Genomic DNA, 23,116 nt, shown 5'->3' on the forward strand with positions numbered 1-23,116 from the left:
CAATTATTTTTAGCTTCCTCCACTTTGTTTTTTAAAAAGAGCTGCACATGTTAACTGTGTGATCACCGGTTCATGTTGCTATTATCTCTGTCCCTGATCCTTTCCCTTACTGTTAGTCTCGTTACAGAAGACTAAGGCTACGTCTACACTAGCCCCAAACTTCGAAATGGCCATTTCGAAGTTTACTAATGAAGCGCTGAAATGCATATTCAGCGCTTCATTAGCAAGCAGGCAGCCGCGGCACTTCGGAATCGACGCACCTCGCCGCCACGTGGCTCGTCCCGATGGGGCTCCTTTTCGAAAGGACCCCGCCTACTTCAAAGTCCCCTTATTCCCACGAGCTGATAGGAATAAGGGGACTTCAGAATTGACGCGCCTCGCCGCCATGCGGCTCGTCCTGACGGGGCTCCTTTTTGAAAGGACCCCGCCTACTTCGAAGTCCCCTTATTCCCATCAGCTCATGGGAATAAGGGGACTTCGAAGTAGGCGGGGTCCTTTCAAAAAGGAGCCCCGTCGGGATGAGGGCGCGTCAATTCCGAAGTGCCGCGGCTGCCCGCATGCTAATGAAGCACTGAGTATGCATTTCAGCGCTTCATTAATAAACTTCGATATGGCCATTTGCGTGGCCATTTCGAAGTTTGGGGCTTGTGTAGACACGGCTAAAGAGACAAAGCTTTGCAGCAGGAGCTGTGACCAATATATACCATGAATCATCTGGTACACAAATAAATTAAATAATAATTGGAACACTGCTCTACCTGCATCATAGTTGCTTCATCTAATCAGAAGAAAAATTAATCTTCAGCTTCCTGTCTTTATCATCTTCCATTCTCAGCCACTTGTAGTTCAGCAACCCTCTTTATTTCATGCAAACATATGGCACTACATAAAACTACTGCTTTGCTTTCAGACCTCATACATAAGGCTTCTCTTTTCCTTCACTATTCTCTGAAATCTTGTTCAACGTTCCCCATTATCTTAATATTAGGGAAAGGGAAGTTTAAGGATTGTTGGTCACATTGAAATAACCTGAACAGAAAATATATGCATACAATGGGTCTTCACATCCTTGTGCAGCAAATTTCTCTGTAAAACTCTTTGCCTTGATGAAAGGAAATGAAGGACATTAACACTGTACCTACTTGATGAAAATGCGACTCACAACTTTTCCTCAGACGAACCAAGCAGCACTGGAAAGTAGCTATCATTCCAAGTCACATGATCTTCTGCTCTAGGTACCTCCAATACTTAGTACCAAAAGTCAAAGCCTACAGAAGGTAACCCAGTTCTCCAACAGATATAGATAGATAGGTTAAAGCGATTCTAAGTCAATGGGGGGCAACCTACAAACAATTGGGATTCTACGTATGGCTCACAAGACATTTTGTTTACCGTTGCTCATGTGCAAGGTTGCCAGATTCCACTGGTTACCATCTATATAGTTTTTTTTTTTAAACTCCCCACCAGTATTACTGAAGTGATATGAATATGCAGTGAGATGTGTGCTGACTGCACACAACATTTATTGTGAGAGCTGGGTGCTCCCTTTACATACAAAGCACTGCTCTGGTTCAGCTGACACAGTCTGCAATTTCTAGATAAGCAAGCACAGTCAGTGAAACTACCCTATCCAGGGAAACCGTCTTGGCTACAACAATTTTGCAGCCCACTAAGATGAAGGGCCATTCATGAGGTCCATTCACTAGCATGTTGCCCATTTCTGCTCCTAATATATATATATTTTTCCCCAAGCAACAAATATACAATTTAAGTGCAGCACAAGCAGCAAGCCTACCAGACAACCAGCAGGGTTGGTGAACAACACGAGGTGCTACAAGACCATTGTATAGAAGCTAAAACACATTCTTTGCATCAGTTCTCACTGAACACTGTGTGAAAGAGATTCCTACCATGGAACTATTCTTTTACAACAACATGTCTGCGAAACTATCTGAGATTCACATCCCAGTAGGAGAGGTTTCTGGAACAAAATTACTAAGTTAAATAGTAACATATCACCAGAGCCAAAACAGTTTTCACTCAAAAGTTCTGAAGGAACAAACTATGGTATGTTACCCTATCACTTAAATCAGCCTCAGCACCAGAAGACTGGATGATAGCTAATGTATCACTGTTTTTTTTTTAAAAAAAGCTCCAGAGGAAATTCTGACAATTATGGGCCAGTGAGCTTACAGTATCAGGCAAACTGGTGGATCCTATGGTATAGGATGAAACAGAAGTATCATACACAGAGATGAGCATGATACATTGCAGAAGAGTCAACATGGATTTTGCAAAGGGAACCCACACCTCACCAATCTATTAGAATTCTTTTGGAGGTGGATGAGGGTCAACAAGCACTTGGACAATTCTGAATTTAAAACAGCTAAGTCCAATGCTCACTGTGAAACAATCTCACAAAACTGGTTGCCTGGGAAGGGATAAAACAGAAGCAAATGGCAAATGAAATTCAATGCTGACGTGCTAAGTAATGCACAAAGCAAAATGTAAATCACAACTATACATACAAAATTATGTGATCTAAAATAGCTGTTACCACTTAAAGAGATCTGAGTCATTGTGGATAGGTCTCTGAAAACATCCTCCTAATGTGAGGTGGCAATTTAAAAAGCTAACAGAATGTTAGGAACAATTAAGAAAGGCCTGGATAATAAAATAGAAAATATGATCTGTAATACCCCCTAACCTTGAATACCGCATGCAATTCTGGTAACCCCGTATCAAGAAAAGAGCCACTAGAACTGGAAAAAGTGAAGAAAAGGGCAACAAAACTGATTGGGGATAGTCTCGCCATATGAGGAAAGATTTAAGAGTGGGACTGTTCATCTTATAAAGAAAAAACTCAGAGGTGATAGGATGGAGGTGTATTAAATCATGAAGGGTGTGGAAAAAGCAGATACATGAGTGTTCCTTACCCCTTCACATAACCCTTCAAGAACCAAGGGTCACCCAATGACATTTATAAGTAACAGATTTATTCCATCTGAAGTATCTTCTACTACCGACTGTTGGAAGATGAGAAGGCGGCTGGATGGAACACTGGTTTGACATAACATGGCCGTTCTTATGCTTTTCACTCAAGGAAACTAGGCAGACATGTCTGCCTAACACAGACCCTGAGGACACCATATCACCTGCTGAAACAGAAACACCAGGCCCCTTCTCCTGCAAGAATCCTGAGATTTCCCTGGAGGCTTACCATTCAAGTTCTGATCAGACTCAGCATTGCCTGGTGGTTACAAGATCACAGCTCAAGATAAGACTGCCCTTCCGTAGACTGGAAAGTGAACATAAAGTGTAGCTAAAAAACACAACGCTTCATACAGCAAGTTTGCTCCCTGATATTACCATTTAAAAAGAGCCCAGAGAGCTAATAAGTGAACAGAGTGCACAGTAATTGTACCAGAACAACAACAAAAGGCTTAGGTTTCAACTGAAGCAAGCAGTTCCATTAGTGTTATTACACTAATAAACCTCCTGGCTATTTAGGTTTCCAATGGCCTAATAAAGGGTAATTTATACTGTCAGTAGCACAGCATGCTGGCCTAAAGAAAAGAGCAAATACACTGAAGATGAAAAATAACCAACCAAGGAACAAAATTATTTCACCTAACGCATTTTCCTCTTTGGAAAATACAAGTGGTTTCAGAGCTAAGTGTAGAAATGAAGGAAGAATAAAAAGGAAAATCTGCTTATTCAGCCCCGAAACACATGGGCTGACTGGGACACATCTAACAGGAGGTGTGTTCAGTTGTCACATCAGGACCCACACCTCATGGAAACTGGTTGTGCAATGCACCAAACATTTGAAACTGCTCTCTCATTGGCTCTGCTATGAAGACCAGTAAGAAAGGAAGGGTAGTTCAGTGGTTAGGCTGCTAGCCTGGGAAGTTGGACACAGTTTCTGGTCCTTACTCTTTCAAATGCGTTCTAGGAAAAGCTGGTTAGTCTCTCTGTGCTTCAGTTATCTGGAGATAATGGCAATAAATGAAGATAATGGTGCTTCTTTTAGGTTCTCAGAGCATGGAAAGATGCGGTTGCCTTTACTGAATCCATAAGCACCCATCCTCTACCCTCCTAAACCCACTGCTACAAGGCATCCAGTGTGTGTATGAAAGAACTTCCGAGAAACCCAGCAAAGAAAGGAAGTAGAGAAGGAACTCCCTGGATTTGACAGCCCTAGTAGAAGTTAGAGGGAATCTCTTCAAGAAACCTAGCATGAGGGGTGCACGTGTTTGTACAGCAAGCAAATGAGTGCCTGTGATGCTTGAGTAGCAGAGAAGGGGTTAACTCTGACTCCATTTCTCCACAAGCCCAACTCTACTGTTGAGGTCAAGCAGCCTATTTGCCTAGTAGGGCCATATCCAGAAATCCACCTTTGGAGGTGTGTCACCCCTTCTGCATTTATAACTCCACGTTAGTCATGTGAAAGTAATGCTACCATTTAATGTGGCTCTCACATGACAGATGTGTCTTTATCTTAAGCGGACCACGGCTGCTCACTCCATGGGAACAGTAGAAAATCTAAACCACAAACAAAAATGGTTAGCTTCTGTTGTACGAGCACAATTGTAAGTGCAGAGGAAAAGAGCTACCCAAAATGAAATATGTCCATGATACAAGATCCACAGTAAAGGGGAGATAAACAGCATCATGCTTAGACAGAGGAGATCAGTAGCACTGAATGCTCATGACCACACATTTTATTCCAAGCATCTAAGAACTCCACAGAGTATAACTGAGCTGGTGAAGCTGGATTAATGCAGGAGAGCACATGACCACTGCCAATCTGTGACTGGCCAGTTGTCCTCTTCTGACTGAGTCTCAGCTCTGTAGATAGATGAGCTGGGACATCATTTCTGAGATGTAGGCTAGCCTTTTTGGGTCATGCTGTGCAACAGCCAAATGATGACTTCAGTACTCTTGTGGCTCAGTTCTCAATGATACAGCCATATTACTGATAAAGTCAAACCATCTTATACCCAGTAATTGCCACAGACAAGTTATATTAACTGTCTCCAGCCTCCTGACCTCTTGTTTTAAGAAACGTCCATGTTTCAGATCCATATAAAAGAATCAGAAGTATGAAGGCTTCATGAACCCATACTTTTGTATATAGTTTTACCTTTTTAATTTTTTTGGCACCAACCTTATGCCAAACCCTGGCTGCGACAGCTAAACCAGCTCTCCTTAGGACATCTGGCTAGCTCTGCCCATTTAATGATTGTTTACTGCCTTGGAGTGCAGGTGATGTCCCACTTGACATGAAGGGTGCAGACATCATCATTCTCTATAAAAATAAAGGAGACCAGGGTGACTACAACAACTACAGAAGCATCTCATTACCGAGCATCACAGGCAAAGCATTTGCCCACATCATTGTCAAATGCCTCGAAAAACTCACACATAGAGTCTATCCAGAAACACAATGTGGCTTCAGGACTGGCAGGTCAACAATGGACATGATTTTCCTCTCTTCAACAAATATAAGAAAAATGCACAGAACAAGGAAAGCCATTATTCATAGCATTTGTGGACTTAACAAAAGGTGTTTGACACAGTCAGTAGGTCAGGACTATACAGGAGTATTAACCAAGAATGACTGCCCACTGACCCTACTCAAGCTCACGAAACATCATAACATCCTTTCACGAAAACATAAGAACAACAGTGCAATATGATGAATCTACATTGGAACCGTTTGCAATTAACAACAGACACAAACAAGGGTGCGTTCTTGCCCTACCCTCTCCGGCATATTCTTCTCAGTTCTACTAGATTGTGCATTTCGAAACTCACGCAGAGATGTATTTCTCCACAGAAGATTAGATGGCTCTCACCACAACCTGGCAAAACTCAAGGCCAAAACTAAGGTCAGGAAAGCCTTCATCAGGGAACTCGTCTTTGCAGACTCTCATTACTCATAATGAAGAGACACTACAGTCACTGATGGATTCTCTACCCAGAGCCTGCAAGTTGTTTTCCCTTAACACAAGCATGAAGAAAACGGTTGTATTCACTCAAGGTATTCCTCACTGACCCAATATCATTCTGGATAACAGCCCATTAGATGTCGTTCAACAATTCTGTTACCTTGGATCTACTGTCACCACAAACATATCCATGGACAAAGAACTGAACATCAGAATCGGGAAAGCAACTACGATTTTTGGCAGACTTATGAAACGAGCATGGGACAATCCTAAGCTGACAGTGAAAACAAAAGATACTAATCTACCCAGCACGTGTAGTGAGTATCTTGCTATATAGTTCTGAGATATGGACCACCTACTCAAACCAGGACAAAAAAACTGAACAGCTTCCACCTTTGCTGTTTCCACAGAATTATGAATATCAACTGGAAAGATAAAGTTTCAAATGCAGATGTGCTGTCACAATCTGGCACACCAGCCTCATAGCGATCAGCAGCAGCGGACTACGATGGCTTGGTCACGTGAGAAGAATGGGTAATGAACATCTTCCCAAAGAAATCCTCTTGGGTGAACTGTCACATGGATTGAGAACAAGAGGAAGACCAAAGCTAAGATTCAAGGACACATGCAAAAAAAGCCATGAAAAAAATTCAAAAATCGATCCAAAATCCTGGAAGTCTACATCATCAGATCAAAATACCTGGCAACGATTGCTACAACAAGGCACATCATCCTTCAATAGTATATGTACATGCCACACAAAAGAACTTCATCCTAGTAGGGAAAAACTCCAACTCCAGAATTTGGAAATAGACCAATATGCAGTTATTGAAATTGACCGTGCAAATCCAATATTGGATGGACAAGCCACGAGAAAAGCTGCAGACTCAAACACTGCCCATAGATCCTCACCACCCCTGCTAACCACCATCTCTCAAGATGAAAAGGGGGCCATATATACTACCTATATAGATTAAATAAGCCACTGCCCCAATGTTTGTCTGGAAGCACAAGTTTAGTATGACAACTTTTCTACTGACATCCTGGATTTCTGTTATTGTTCCAGCAACTCTTAGCCTATGGATATTTACCAGAGGCGGGCACCTCTCTGTTGCACCGTTGAGACCATCTACATTCTGAACAAAGAACACCACCAACCAGCATAATCCAGATCAGTAAAAAAGGTTACATCAATAGTTCTATGGCACGCCTGAAAGGTTTGGGCATTATGCCGTTGGGTCCAGCAGCATGCCTGCTTCACAGTTTCTAAGGTTACATCTACACTAGCAAGTTCTTTCAAAAGTTTTTTTTTAAAGAAGGTGGCTCTTTCAAAAGACTCCACGCAATGTCTACACACCAAAAGCACTCTTTTGAAAATAAACTGAAAGAATGAAGCACTCCTTTCAAAAGTGCTCTTCCCCTCTCGTTTCAGGAAGAAGGCCTTCTTTTGAAAGAAGGCATGTGGAGACACTCCATAGGGTCCTTCTTTCAAAAGAGCAGTCCTCATGGCACCTTATTTTTCGATCCCTGGCCTGTTCTTTCGAAAGAGTGGGGGCTGTGTGGACACTCTTGAAAGAGCAGATCACTCTTTTGATCCGCTTTTTTGTGCATTGACACACACTTTCAAAAGCAGTTCTTTCGGAAGAGATCTTCCAGAAGGGCTTCTTTCAAAATATCTCTGTAGTATAGACGTAGCCTGTACGACTGAGCAAACCTTTTCAAACACAGGTGCCGCTCCACAAATTTCAGGGTCAGGAATTGCATTTGCTGCTAATACATCCAGCTCTGCACATGGAGTTGCCTCAGGATGGTTACATGTGGACTCAGTATTCTTTCCATTTTTGCAGGATGACTTCTTGGGTTAACCTAGTTTTACTGTTAACCTTTTTTATTAGCGAAGTCAGAGAATCATTTGTATGCTACAAGTTGTGACCATTGGTTTAAAAATCTGGGCATTAAAAAAAGATTCATCGCAATGAAGACAGTGATTACACCCTTAGGAAACTTGCAGTTCCCAGCAGGACACCCTTGGGAACACCAGCACTGTCAGGTACACATACACAGCACCATGCAGGTAAAGACATCTGGTCACTGGGAGATGAAAGTTGCAACACTGGAAAGGTCATAAATGTAGCCTGACACCCTCCCCGATACTAGGAACACCACACAGTTCCAACATAACCCATTTACTGTTGCTGGGTGTTCCCAACTCTGTCCTCAAGACAGAAAGAAACAAGAGGGAGACAGATCAGATGGGAAAGAACTAACAGGAAACCTGGAATAGGAATTTATTCCAGACGAGAGAGAGACTGCTGGGCCCTTCTGAGGATCCCTCTTCTGGTACTTACAAGCAGGTCACGAACAGTTATCTTGCATCACGGAGGAAGGAAGGAACAGGTGAAAACACAAGCCAAACTCTCAGATTTGGGAAGGAGAGGGATGAAAAACATTGCAAGGTATTCAGGATTAATATTAGATAGGTGCCTTGGTATCACATCACAGAAAACTACGAAAGAGAGAAGTTCATTCCACAGGAGATCTTATTATTTTATTTAGTTCTTTCAGAGTTAAATCATGGCCTCCAAACTCAATCTGAGATCTATTCAAGATGACATTATTAGGAGCCATCTGCCTTTAAAAATTCCTCAAAAATTTCCAGGAGGTCATCTCTCTCTCTCTCTCTCACTCTCACACACACACACACACACACACACACACACACACACACACACACACACACACACACACACACACACACACACACACACACACACACACACACACACACTGCAGCCCAGTCCAATAAACCTCACGTTACAGAATCAACCAGCCCCAAAAGAAATGTGATATATTTTTCAGAAATGCAATTTAAAGAGACATCACATACTAATGAAAAGTCAATACATTATTTCTCTGATCCTTTGATCGGAGCATGCTGTGGAGAAGGTTCCTATACGTCTTTAAATAATTGAGGTACTTTAATATACACTAGGCAGTTATAATGAGATAATTTTAATATTCCCTGCTCACTAAAGGGAAAGCAGATTACTCAGGAGCTTCATTCAATGTAAAGGGTTATATTTCCTCTATGGGCTTCACAGAAATCACACATCACATAGGTCTCAATAATGGACTGGCAAGGGATGCATGCTTAGTTCTGAACATTGGATACCTTAGTTGTTTCAGGAATTCAATGTCTGAGTTGCTGTTAATGAGCTTGATGAACTCCTCGTAAGAAGGAGCATATGTGTAGGCCTTCTTGTGATGCTCATTCACCTGTTCTCTGTATTCCATCTGGCTGAGCAGCATTTGGTTGACATAATCAGGATCACTCAGTAGCTCCACTGTTGGCTTCAGCACTGAGAGAAGAAATTTAAGAACAAAATTACTGCTGAAGAACAAATGTCATCTTCAAACTCAGACACAACATCAATGTAACATTTTGGCCACAAAACAAAGGTTGATAAAATTCTAAAGAATAAGTACGTAATTCCTGGCTTATACAGTGCATCACTCATTTTAGACTGAGGTTTACCTCTTCCTAAACTGCTTATTTTTTCCATTTATTACTGCAAACTGTCACTGGGATTGAGGAAACTGGAAATTCAGGTTATGAAAAAGTTTACACATATTAAACCAGATGAATCTAAACTACAGTAAACTCCTTCATATCTGGCATTCTATCATCCAGAACTCTCAAATAACTGGCATTTTAACCATATGTAAATTTTTGTTACATTTTCCATAAACACAGTATAGTGAAAGTAAGTATAAATAAATATAGCGAATACAGTATACAACTCTACTGCTGTTGGTAAATAAAGTACTCTGCATATATTTTTGTTTCTTAATATCTAATTTTATTTTTCTTTAGTGTTCTACGCTGCTAAGTACACCTCTCTATTATCCAGAGGTATTTCAATATCCGGCAACCTCCCAGTCCTGGGGCTGCCAAAAATATGAAAGTTTACTATACGACATTTCAAATATCTGTCTCTGCTCTTCTTGCACTAGAGTCTATGAAGGGGCAGAATTATGAATTGAAAATTAACCATCCCAAAAGAGGGTTACTTGGAACCGTGCAATATGAAAAATTGTCCCCAATACCAAATTCAAAAAAGGACAGAGATTAGTGGTTTCATCATCCAGTTCAAAGTGTGTTACATAAAACACTAAAATTCTCAATTAGATCAATCGTTCATTAGGGTTTCCTTTGTCAAGCTCACTTCCTCAGGATAGCATTCTACTTATCTGAGGAACGTAAAAAAGACCAGGACCACACAAACGCTGTCCAGGAGGTCACACCACTGCAGAGTGGTGAAGGTTTGGTTTCCTCTAGGACAGAAGAGGAGGAGGGGGGAATGGCTCCTTGCTGCAAGGTGCTAACACTCGGACTCTGATTTAGGAAAGCACTTAAATATGTGTTTAATTTTAAGCAGGTAAGTAGACTCATTAGCTGGGTCTACACATGAGCACCCTTTCGAAAGGATGAAAATCAAAGTTCGGCGGTCAAAATAGCGGCTGTCGAAAGGGAGCACCCGCCACCATTATCAGATCAGCATTTCAATTGGCCAAGTGCCACCGCAGGTCTTTCAAAAGAGAGCATCCACATGGCTCCAAGCCTTCTTTTGAAAGAAGGGCGGCAGGAAACGCTGCGGACCGGGTCCCATGGCCGACAAGCCCTTCTGGGGCTGCAGCCAGACGCCCCTTTAAAGAGCCCCTCCCTCCATTCTGCATGAGCCGAGTGCTGCCCAGACCTTCCCGCCCCGGCAGAGCCCCCCCCGTGCCCACGATGGAGGCAAAGTGACAGCTCCTGCAGGAGGACACCCTCATTATGGACACCCTGCTGGCAGTGCTGTGCACCATCACTGCAGCTGCACCTGATCTCATCAGCTGGCTGGGCAGTCCTCCTGGGGCCGTGGGGCTCCCCCACCCAGGGCACCGCCCCCAGGTGCCCTGATGCCTCTGGACCCACCCCAGCAGCACTGACTGGTGGGAGTGCATGGTGCTAGGGGAGTGGGATGAGGAAACATGGCTGCAGAACTTCTGCATGTCCTTGAAGGTCTGCCTCGACATCTGCCACTGGCTCACCCCTGCACTCCGGCACCAGGACAGCACTCCGGCCAGCGCTCACCCTGGAGAAATGGGTCAGGATAGTCATCTGGAAGCTGGACACCCTGGACTCCTACTGCTCCATAGGACAACAGCCTGGGGTGGGCAAAGCCACCATCGGGGCTGTACTTATAGAGGTAAGGTGGGGCTGGGTCACGTCCCCCCCATGGATGGGGGGGCTGGGCAAGGGGAACCCACTGCTGCAAGGGGCCAGATGGAGGGGGGAGGGGCTGGACAAGGCAGGCAGAACAGGCCCGAGGTTGGGGGGGTGGGGCGCAGACAGCCGCCACACCTGCACTACAGCAGGTGTCCCCCTCCCCCACTGCAGGTCATCAGAGCCATCAACACAATGCCGCTCCATACAATTGTCCGCCTGGAGGATCTGGACAACACCGTCACCAGCTTCCAGGACCTGGGCTTTCTGAACTGCATTGGCGCTTTGGATGGCACGCCCATCCCCATCCACACCCCGCCACACAGCGCCGGCCAGTATATCAACAGGAAGGGTTACCATTCAGCAGTGCTCCAGGCCCTGGTGGACGCGATGGGCTGGTTCACTGAGATAGATGTGGGCTGGGCTAGCTGCACCCATGATGCCAGTGTGTTCCGGAACTCCAGCCTCTGCTGGCACCTTCATCCCCCAGCAGGAGATCCCAGTGGGGGAGGATGTCACCATGCCACTCTGCTTAGTGGCAGATGCAGCATACCCCCTGCAGCCATGGCTCATGAGGCCGTACACGGGACACCTCAACCCCACTCGGAGCCATTCAATCAGTGCCTCAACCATGCCTGCAACGTCGTGGAGTGGGCCTTCAGGTGCCTAAAGGGGCGGTGAGGTGCCTCCACATGCGGCTGGAGGTCAGGGTCCTCAAGGTGCTCCAGGTGGTGGGTGCCTGTTGTATCCTCCACAATGTTGTGGAGAGAAAGGGGGATGCCTATGTCCCCAGGGGTGGGGGGGGCCTCCAGCCGGCACCAGCTATGAGCAGCCAGGCACTGCCCCCATCTGCCAGGCCCACTGGGACAGCCACCACATCAGGGAGGCCCTCAGGCAGGCCTTTGCCGACAACCATCTCTGACCCACATGCACATCCATGTCCCATGCACATCTGCCACCCACTGCCCCCACCACCCTCACCCCACCACACCCACATATCCACCACCCCGCAGAGGAGCACAGCACGGAGTAGTGAACATTTATAAAACTTTTATCTACACTATTCTTGTTAGCTATGTACAGGGGGTGGGAGCCTAACTTGGGGGGGGGGCGGGGCGCTCGTTCTAAGGCAGGGTTGGTGGGCTGCAAGCCCTATTGGCCCCTGGAGCCCCTGCCTCGCCCGGTGTGGGGTCCCCAGCAGGCAGGAGAGGGAGTGGGTAGCACCAGGAAGTAATGCTTGAGAAAGTGGGCCTGGTGTTGGTGGGGGAGGCTCAGCGGAAGCAGCTGCTGGGGGGGGACAGGAGGTGGGCAACGTTGGCTGCATGGTCTCAGAGGGTGTGGCAAATGCCCTTGAGTGTGGTCAGCAGCCTCCCCCAGGCTACCCTCCACTACTCCATCTCGGCCTGGGCGAGACGCAGGTGCTATTTGACCACCTTGGCCTGGCGCTAGCTGGCTAGGTCCTCCTCAGCCTGGAGGGGGGCCCTCCAGCCACAGCCCTGATGGCACACTATGTGGGGTGGCGTCCAGGTGCCTCTGAGGGCTGAGGGGTGGGTGGCTCTTGGGGACGAGGGACAGCACAGGGCTCTCCCGGCCCATGGATGGTGCAGCTGTGTGGAGAGGAGGACAGCATATCAGTAATGTGCCCCGGGACGGAGGGGACCTGGCTGTGGGCCACCCACTGCAGCTTGTGGTGCTGTCCACTGAAGGTGGGTGCTGGACATTGCTGGTGGGCCACTGTGGGGTGCTGCATGCCATGTAGAGGGTGGGCTGTGTACGGCCTGGGCCCACCAGTCCTGTGTGCAGGCAACTAGCCATTGCCTCACCCCCACCCTGTGCAGCAGGTGTGCGCCCCTCCCTGTATGTACTAGAGGGTCCCTGGGTGACGTCCGGCTCCCAGTTGCCCAGCTGGAGGAGCAGGAGGGGATGACAATGGTGAGGGCTCCCTCCTCACTCGACCACTCCGTGGTCCCCTCACCCCTTCTGGGTCCCTGGTCCAGGCTGCTGTTCCTCCTCCTCGCCCGGCTGCAGCTCCTTGGCCAAGGTGTCTGGGAACAACGGGGTTGGGGAGCTGTCCTGGGGCCCCAGGATGCCCCAGAGCTCCCGGAAGAAGGGGCATATGGCTGGAGCTGCCCTGAGTGGCCAGCCTGGCCTGCTGCAGATCCTTGACCTTGGAGTGTACCTGCTTTGCAGTACGCTCCGGGTGGCCCCTGGTCTGGAGGCCCTACACCAGGTGGCCGAAGGCAGGGGCATTGCGCCACTTGACCCTCATCTCATGCAGAACCTCCTTCTCCTTCCACAGGCTGAGGAGGTCCTGCAGCTCCCACTCTGTCCAGGAAGGGGCCCTTCCCCCCATCCCCCCGGGAGCCCTGCGAGGGTTCGGGGGGCAGCGTGGGGATTGTGGGGGGGCCTGGCTGCTGGCCATGCTGCAGCACATGTAGAGGCTGCTCCTAGTACACACTCAGTTTCCTGCCACGGATTTCCTGCATGCGTGCGGGTTTAAGGCAGCTGGACACAGGGACCATAGAGCCCTGCTGCTGCCAGCTGGAGTGGCCCGCGCTCCAGCTGACCGACGCCATGATAGACCCATGTTTCGTAAAAGCTGACTGTGGAGCGTCTACATGTGTACGCTTCCAATTTAGTATTTTGAAAAGGGGCCAATCTTCCTGGTCTGGGATTGGGGTTTGGATTTTGACATCTGCACCCCGTTCTTTCAATTTCCTTTCAAAAGACAGTTTTACGTGTGGGGACACTCCTCCCGCTCTTTTGAAAAAGGGCCGCTTATTTCAATGTTTTGTGCATGTGTAGACACAGTTGCTGTATTTAAACACATAAATGAAGCACCTGGCTAAAATCTGCCCCAGAGATGTCAGTGCTTTATCTTTAATTAGCTAATGCTATGATTTTTAATTCTCTGCTTAAGCAGGTTATTACAAAAGATTAATTTTAGAACTTAAATTGTGATGTCAATATATTAAACTTATAATCACTAATACTGTAGTAGACATTTTGTAAATTATCTCTGATCTATAATCTACCTTTTGTTGCAAGCATGTCTGCGAGGAGTATGCGCAAGCTGAGAGACTGGGCGTCCTTTGATGGTAGGAGACAATACACCAGAATTTGAGAACATGATTGCAGGAATCTTACTTCTTCTTCAGAATTTCTTAAGCATGGATGGAGTAAAAATGGCCTTGGCTGCTCTTCCTGCCTATTAAAAAGGGTACCAGAATTTCAGTTGAAATTACAATGCATCGTTAGTCACCATTACCAAAAATACCAGGGACATAACCATATCCAGAAAACACACAAAAACTACAGTCATCTATTTATTTTTTGGTTATATTGAGGCAAGCCTTCATTTACCCCATTTTAATCCTTTGCCCAATCTTTTCTCTATACCCGTACAAATAAGAACATGTTTTAAACCACAGCAATATAGAATAAGCCATTACAGTTCAGAATAAGCCCCTGGGGAGATGGGTGAATTTAAAAAATAAAAAGTTTGTTTTCTAGTCACTCCTGTGGATGTTCATGAAACCTAATCCATTCCCTGCCCCCAACACACCCAAATGAGAAGGCAAAGCACTAAAGATGCAAACAGACCTGTTTACTGCGGACTAATTATTAGGCTCACATTAGAATTGCAGGGGACTGCATATTATTGCTGGGCTGAGAAGTGGATCTAGCTGTGATACTAAACATAGAACAGATGTGATCTTCCACATCTGTGATCAACTGCTAAGCTGTCACTCAGAAAACCGACTGTCTCTATGATCAGACTTTTCAGAGCGAATAACGAACACGAGAAAGTCAAGTGAATCCTCCCAAACAAAGAATCACTGAATAACTAGCTGACTGAGAATTTTCAACACTCACAGACAATATTAACTAGTGGAAAAATAAATAAAAGTGGGATGTATGAATAATGTGATAAATACTAAAACATCTTAAATAGATCAATCTAGCCCCTTTATCTTATGTGCAGTTTTGTTCTCCTCGTTTCAAAATGTTAGCAGAAATAGAGGATGCAAATTAGCCAAGGGAAAATGCCCATATGAGAAGAGATAGGAAAGACTGAGCCTGCTCAATTCTGGGTGGAGACAAATGAAAGTTGGACATGGTAGAGGTATAATCAAATATTGAATGGTACTGAGAAGGTATACAGTGATTCCTGTTCACTTTCTCTCATAATACCAAGATAAGGGGAAGCAAAACTGAATGGTAAATTTCAAAACTGACGAAGATGGAAGTCTGTGGTTCTTCTGTGGAACACATTGCCACGAGGTATCATTAAACCTCCAAGTAAAATGGGGCGGTGGGAAGAGCATCCAGAGTTATAATACACAGGATCATTTCTTTTTTAATACGGAATAAATTCCCATGCTTCGTGGTCTGAGCAAAGAGTTGACTATGAGCATTAAGATGAATTTTTTTCTAATCAGCAGGTTATTCCATAATTCTCCAATAAAAGGTTTTTTGCACCTTCCTCTGAAGCATCTGGTGCTGGCTTCTTTTAGAGTATGTCTAGACTACAGCTGGGAGTATGGTTCCCAGCTTATGTAAACAGCAGCAATATGGCCTAAGGGAGCATTGGCGGGAGTTCAAATGAGCTGCCCGAGTACAAGCCCTGGGTATGCATTGGGATGACGAGCCCAAACAGTTACCTATGCTGCTTTTGGGCTACACTGCTATTTTTAGGTCACCAGTCTACTAGAGCTAGAAATCACACTCCCTGTTATAGTGTAGGCATAACCTTAGAGCAGCATTTCCCAAACTAATCTGGGCACAGAACACTCTGTATCCGGAATATGTTGATGAAATACACACATGCTGGTCCAGTGGAAAGGAGGGTTCATACCAAAAAAATTGTTACATGTAATGCTCAAAAGCTGATTCAAAAGAGGTTTTTTAGATGCCTTATTCTACAAGGAATAAAAAATACACGAGAAAAAATCTCAATGAACAACTAATGCCCTTCTGATAGGAAGACAGTTAGCAAACCTATAACTAAGTATAAAAATTAAGTCTAAACCCAGAGCAACACATCAATGCAACAGCCAAAAGAAGGATGGTTAGTGTCTTTTTTGCATAAGAACAAAAAAGGATAACAGGGTTCAAAAAAAGGACTGTCCATTCTTAAAGCTTAAAAATGTTTTTATGAACAAGAAATGCAAAACAAAATCAGATCTGGAAAAATATTTTTAAATTGTGTTTTTATAAATTTGCTATTTTTATAGAAAAAATACTGGAAAATAAGTAACATTTGACTTTTTTTTTTTTTAATGGGAAGGGTGTTTTTGCATGAGTTGTATAACAAATATACCATTATAAACACGTTATAAATATTCCTCCAATCTAAATACTATTTAAAATACCTTAGTATTTTTGATATGCACAATTTCTTATTTAATATTTTAGAAGGAAAAAATGCTGCTAGCACTGAAACTTTTTCCACAAAACACCTATCCACATCATGGAGAACACCAGTGTTCAATGAAATGATTTGGGAAGTGCTGCCTTAGAGACAGGACACTCGCCTAGATGCGCCAGTGCTCTGTAGATATATGACAATTCCTATGTTCCTAAATGGAAATATATCCATCACTCTCACAGGCCTGCAAGAGAAAACAAGTACATAAAGAATATTCTGCTGTGAATGGAATGCTCTGTTGTATGTTAAAAATAATAATGTAATAAAAATAATATTAAAAGAACATTGGCACAGAATAAGTCTGGACTCAACTACAGAATAAGTTATTCTATTAGGCTCTTTGACACAGCAGTGAAGAATTTCACTGAACTCTAGACACTAGCCACTTCATCAAAAACAACCGATTTATGATGGAATGTTGTAACTTCCTGAATTCAGCTCACATGTTTTTCTTAAGTAGTCATAAATTGTAAATTTCCATGTATCTTTCATAATAAGTAACATGTCGTATGTATCCAGCTCAGTAAGCAAACTACAATTCCAAAACATCATGACTGGTACAAAAACCATGAAGTTATGCACCCCAGTTAAAGAATTCCCTCCTGGGAGGTTTCAAAATGGTGACAGATGGGAGTACAAGATTACTAAGTACATTGGAAAGAGGGTGCACCTTTGGGGGCCATTGCTGGTGGGGCTAGCTGCACTGAAGAGAGTTTCAAAGCATGTCCATATGTGTCAGAGTTGAGCACATTAATGTTCGGTTACCCCATGGCACAACTTGGATGAGTAGAGACTCAGCTGGTGCCAGGGTTAGTGCTGCAGAGGCTGCCTGTTGGGAAATGTAGACAGTGGAAAGAGTTTTGGCTAAGCACAATCAAAAGTGCGTGATGCTGAAGCAGTTTTATGTAATTAAAAGTGTGAGGAAGAGTGTACACAAAGAAAAATGGTGGGGGGCTGCAAAGATAGATCTTTGCATGAGAAAGTGATCACACGGGTAACAAAGCTGGTACTCAGTATCCGCACACCCCATTACTCTTGCTTCCTGCCTTGACTCTTGGTTGCATGGCAGCAGCATCTCCTGCACATGCAAGTGGCTCTAGGAGTGGAGTGAGGTGCCCTGTCTGGCAGTTCTTGCAGGAACAGGTGCCTCACATGCTTCCAGCATTGGTCTGGAAGTCAAGAGACAGTGCATAGGTTGGTTCCAGATGCACCTCTTTGCAGGTACTATGGGAGGGGTGTTGTGTGTCCTGGAGAGGCCCCATGGTCATTTCCACAGGAAGCAGGGATTCTAGTTCAGTAGAAGCCTCTCGGACTGCAGTGAGGGCCCAGATATGCTATTCCTCACCCAAACAACTTCTCTCCTTATCCTCTACCATTGGTTTCTGCTCCAGGCATACACAGATGTTGCCTCTGCAGGTCCTGGCTGGCAGTAACCACCTATTACTCAGGTGGTTGCTGTTCTGCCACTTCTCTATTTCAGAAAAATAGACAACAGAAATCCAACAGTACATATTGAAACAGCAGGTACAGCCATATACTCTAGTCACAGGGAAATATACCTGCTTCTCTTTGTGCACAAACCAAAGGTGCCTCATGGGTCTGCAGATACTCTGCATATTTGTCTATAGAGCACTGGCTCATGAGAGGGGTGTCCTTGCCCCCCATCACAATGGAAGGCCTCCTGCAAACTGCACTGGAACTGGTCTCTGACTTTTGGGTCAAACCGCCTCTTCTTTCTGGTCTCAGAATGTTTGGCTGTCTTCTTCACTGCACTTTCATACTAGTATACTGCACATCCCCATCAGTTTCCTACAGCTGTCACTATACTGCATCAAGCACTTCCATCCATGGTCTCTTCTTACAGGTAGCTATTTGTCAACACAAACCTGTCCCCAGACCAGTTTGGCAGAGGTCCTGGGTGTTTTAGATAAACTTTTGATCTCCTTTTACATGTTAAAACCTTGCCCTGCTGAACTGGTCTGATGAAGTAGCCACCCAGAATTCAGTGCCAACATGCAGAGAGCAGCTGTATGTACCATGTTTTAAAAATCCTAGATTGGGAGCAGAATACATTAAATTAAGCAGAGACGACCCAAACCTGCCAATAGCTTAGTGGCAGGATGAGGGCAGCTGCTGTTAATGAGCATGCTCCATCCATGTCTACATGTTCAAGTACAACCCAAGCAGCAAATCAGGGTAGGGGGAGAATGTGATCCCGAATTTCCTCCCCTCAACAAGTTACCTGAATTAATAAATTATTATAATAATGATTTATGAGGCCAGAATGACATAACATGAATGCTTTAGTTCATATAGGAACTAACTCAGGAAAGTCCTATGGCATGTGTTATACAGGCTACAGGAGGTCAGCTCACTAGATATAGTATATTCTTCCAGCTTTACAATCTACCAGCCTAAAACCGTCCACCACTAGCTTCTTTTTGAACAACAGTTGTGTTAGTACTTGGACAAGACAGTGACCATCTGGGCCTGGAGACACACGTGTGTGCAAAAATACTGTTTCCAGGCACTCTAGCCCATCACTTCAGATACTACTAGAGACCACCTCACACACTTTCTGTAAGTGATGTCTATGCCATCATTTATGGCTAAACACTTTCAGAATACAAGAAAGGGATTGAAAGCACAGATGACTGGACTGGGATTAAATCTGCCTTTTATCTTTCTATTCCATCCATGATCAGTGTAGTCCCCATAGGATCACCACCCCCCCCAGCCCTTGGGACTGCAGCCAAACACTCCTATCTCTCTGGAGCATTAACTGTTCCTACAGCTAGGAAGCAGTTGTATAGTCTGTCTGCATTTTCGTCTCTTACAAAATTAGGTAGTATTACAGTATCAGACAAATTTAGCTTAGCTGAGTTGGCCCAGTTCCAAGAATTTACTGGCATGTGGTCAAGATGGGTCTATCACAGAAACAGAATGGAAAGAATAAGCCAATTGGTAAATATTTGTCCCTGACTTTAATTCATCCATTACTGGTGCCATCCTTTACTTTCTCTTGAGTTTCAGCCTGATGTTTGCAATCACTAGACTGTGGTCCAAGTCCATATTTGCTCCTTGGGAAATTTGGTACTACTGTACTGATGTTAACCATCTTCTTATCAAGAAGATATCTATCATGTTTTTGGACTTCCCATCATTCAATCACCATGTCCACTTCCTACAGTTCAGTTAGCTGTACTGGCATCAAATTTCATTCATATTGTTTTTTCACAATCAGTGCATTGACACTCATCTGACAAAATGTATGATCTAGACTGTAAGAAGGAAATAGCAACTAGAATAGTGAAAGCAAGAGCAAGTTTGAAGGTGATGGATAAGATCTGGAAAAGCAAAACTATTAGTTTAGGAACAAAGCCAAGCATCTTGAAAACGTGTGTATTCAGCAACATGTGGTATGGATGTAAGACATGGGTGATAACAAAAGATTCAAAGAGAAGAATATTGGCCTTCGAGAGGAGTTGTTTTAGAAAGATCCTGGATAGATGCAGAAGGTCACCAGTGAAGAATTATATAGGAAGATACAGCTGAAAAGAGAACCTACTGCAGGTTATACAATGCAAGTTACAGTTATCTGGGCATATCTGTGGAATGAATGAAAAATTAAGAGATTCTGATATTTGGCGTGATGGACAGTTTGAACAGGAGAGGCAGACCATACAGTAGGTTGGTGCAGAGCTAGTCTACAGAAATTAAGCCACTCTGCACTGGACAGGGAACGATGGAAGGAAATAGGGAGGCATCGGACATCAATAGGCACTCAGCCCATGTTGGTGGTGGTGGTGTTTAGGATGCTTTATTTTGTGCAAATGTGTGAAAATGACCTCTAACTTTCCTGCTAAGTTTTATTTGCTGCCTAATACAACTTTCATCAGATCTTCTTGGTGCTTTCCCAAAAATTCACAGACATCTCATGGAAGAGTTGCAGAAAGGACCCCAAATTTGCCCTCTAGGATCAACTGCTGCTGTCCAACAGTGAGAATTGTATCCATCATTGCATGTATGCTCTTTGCCAAATTACTTAATTAGTAGATTGTGGGGAGCGGAAGCATGAGTGACACTGGTTTCTGTTTACTGGGCAGGCCTTATGCTGATTACCTTTGTTTTCCTCCAGGCTAATGAATCCTTTGTAATGAGACAGGGAGAAATGGAAACCCTCAATTAATCAATCTTCTTGCCACAAGGGAGAAACTGTTTGATATGTTTATGAAATCCTACAAAGTATTCAATGGAGCTGTTTAAAAGAACAAAAACAGACGTACTTGCCACGTAGGAGAGAGAGTATCATTTGAAAGGGCTGTCACTGCCAAGAAATAGAAGCATTCTCTGGATGATAAGCTTATGGAAAAGTTTTCTGCTTTTCCACCTGAAGTTTGGAAGAGGATCAAACCCAGGATGAGTGTCTATCTAGCTATCTGTAAATAGGTTAATCTCTAGCTGAAGTTCTTTTCCTTCTCACTGCCTGCTTTCCATCACAACCTTATCACTCCCAGCTCTATTGGAACAAGTTATTGACACTGATGTACAAAGGCATGCACAGATTCCTGCAGAGTGAGAGAGTCCCTTGGACTTCTGCAAAAGGACTGGGGGTAGCTGTACTTTGATGGATTTGGAAAGACATGGACATGATGGGCAGGGTACCTACTGGAGGAAGTCTCTCTTCTGCTGGAGATCCATCTTGGGTTGAGTATGAGAGAGAAAATAGCTCACGAGGTACATGTTACCCTCACAAACAGCAACAGCCATTAGTGGAAACAGGAAACTTAACTGCAGTATGCACATGTGCAGGCGTGCACACAGAGCACCACTAGATTTTTTTCAGCATCAACTTCTGCTGTAGTTGCATAAAGAACTTCCCCTAAATCCTTTTCAATATCCCAGGTAAGTGCACACGTGTGGGAGCAGACTGGAGGGCTGTCTCATAACACACACTTTCAAGATTCATGGGTCCCCACACATGCCTATCACAGCAGGTGGTGTATCTAGGATGACCCCATTGTCCTATGGCAAATACGGGACACTGGCCTTCAGGGATGGGGAGGCTGCTGTTCCATGTAAGGGCTCCTCAGCGATGCGGGCAGCTGCCCCACAGTGAAGCACCATGGATGAAGACTCTGCAGCCTCCTGATGAGGGGAAGTGGAGGATGGGGGTCCACAACCTCCCAAGGTGGGGGGAGGGGTGCCAAGAAATAAAGAGGCCACCCTGGGACAGAGCTCACCAGCAGTAGGGACTGCCCCTGTGGGGTACTAGGGAATGGGGCAGCCTCTAAGTGGAGGAGCTCCTGGCAGCGAGGGCTGCCACCTTGTCACACCCAACTGTCCCAGGAAAAAATGGGACAGATAGTCACCCCCGGTGTACCTCATAGTGTCATACTTCAGATGACAACTATGTGAATAAAACAAGGGACTAACTGCATTCACAGGAAAATGATAAAAAGACACACCACACCACCATGATAGAGTGTTAACTGGCCATTTCAGGTCAGGTGGTCCCCTAGAAATATGTTAGGTACTTATGGAAAACAATTTGCTCCATCTTATATTTAGCTGTCACACTGAGAACATTTCTTAGACCTGAGGAGAAGTTTTGAGCTATTATCTTAATAGTTTGTCTCTCTCACAAAACAGACATTGGTCCAATAAAAAAAATAAAATAAAAAACAGTACATCATCCACCTTGACTCAACCTCTGAGCACAGAAGTATCTGTTATGACTACATGACTGGATTTTCCAAACAGAAAAGACACAAATTGATATTTGAAAATCCCTAACTAAGTTTACACACAGATACTTACACACAATGTTTTTGAAAACGTAGCTGATTAGCCCTACATTCTGAAAACAATGGCTGAGTGAACTGAAACAAATCTTAAACTGGACTGAGTGGCTCCCAAAAGAGGTACCTCGCAAAGCTTTTAATTAAACACATTACTTCATCAGCTTCAAAATCACACAGAGAAACAGCGAAAGTGGCAACTCAACACATCTGTGTCTTTAACAACGTAGCCAGACAAAATCTACCCACTACAGACCAGCTTTTGCCTCCCCTCTAAGGTGCCTCAGAGCACACAGGGCACTAAACACCAGTTAAACAGGACAGTCTTTGATGTCTTCCACAGAGGCCCAGATGTGCTAGCTCATCGTGACCCTGAGAAACAAAGTACAGATAAAAGGCTAACAGGCCAACCGTCAATAAGGGGACCTCAGGAAATTACCCCCAGCTGGCATTGATGGATTTGATGCGCCCACACAGCCATCCCAGAAGAGAAATCTCCGTCCTTGTAAAAGAATGTCCTGTACTCCCAAAATTGCTTATCTCCAGTCTTACAAGTGCAAATTAAGTAAGAATTGCCCTTGTAAAAACTGGCATCACAAAAAACAGACCAGTACGATCTGGCACCACAGATAAGAAAGAGGATACTTGACCCAAGGGGTATAAA

General features: G+C 44.5%; 1 protein-coding gene across 4 annotated transcripts in view; it reads right to left on the reverse strand.

The window, feature by feature from the left end:
• SNX25 (sorting nexin 25) overlaps positions 1-23,116 on the reverse strand; it is a 152,308-nt gene that overhangs the window by 96,128 nt on the left and 33,064 nt on the right. For all 4 annotated transcript variants that reach the window (XM_074991844.1, XM_074991845.1, XM_074991843.1 and 1 more), the window contains exons 4-5: positions 14,256-14,428; positions 9,127-9,313 (exon numbers count right to left, since the gene is read on the reverse strand). In XM_074991844.1, coding sequence (XP_074847945.1) covers positions 9,127-9,313; positions 14,256-14,428 — 360 coding nt within the window. The remainder of the gene's footprint in view (positions 1-9,126; positions 9,314-14,255; positions 14,429-23,116) is intronic.

Source organism: Carettochelys insculpta, chromosome 4 (genome assembly GCF_033958435.1).
Source record: "Carettochelys insculpta isolate YL-2023 chromosome 4, ASM3395843v1, whole genome shotgun sequence".
In the NCBI taxonomy this organism is placed as follows: Eukaryota; Metazoa; Chordata; order Testudines; family Carettochelyidae; genus Carettochelys; species Carettochelys insculpta.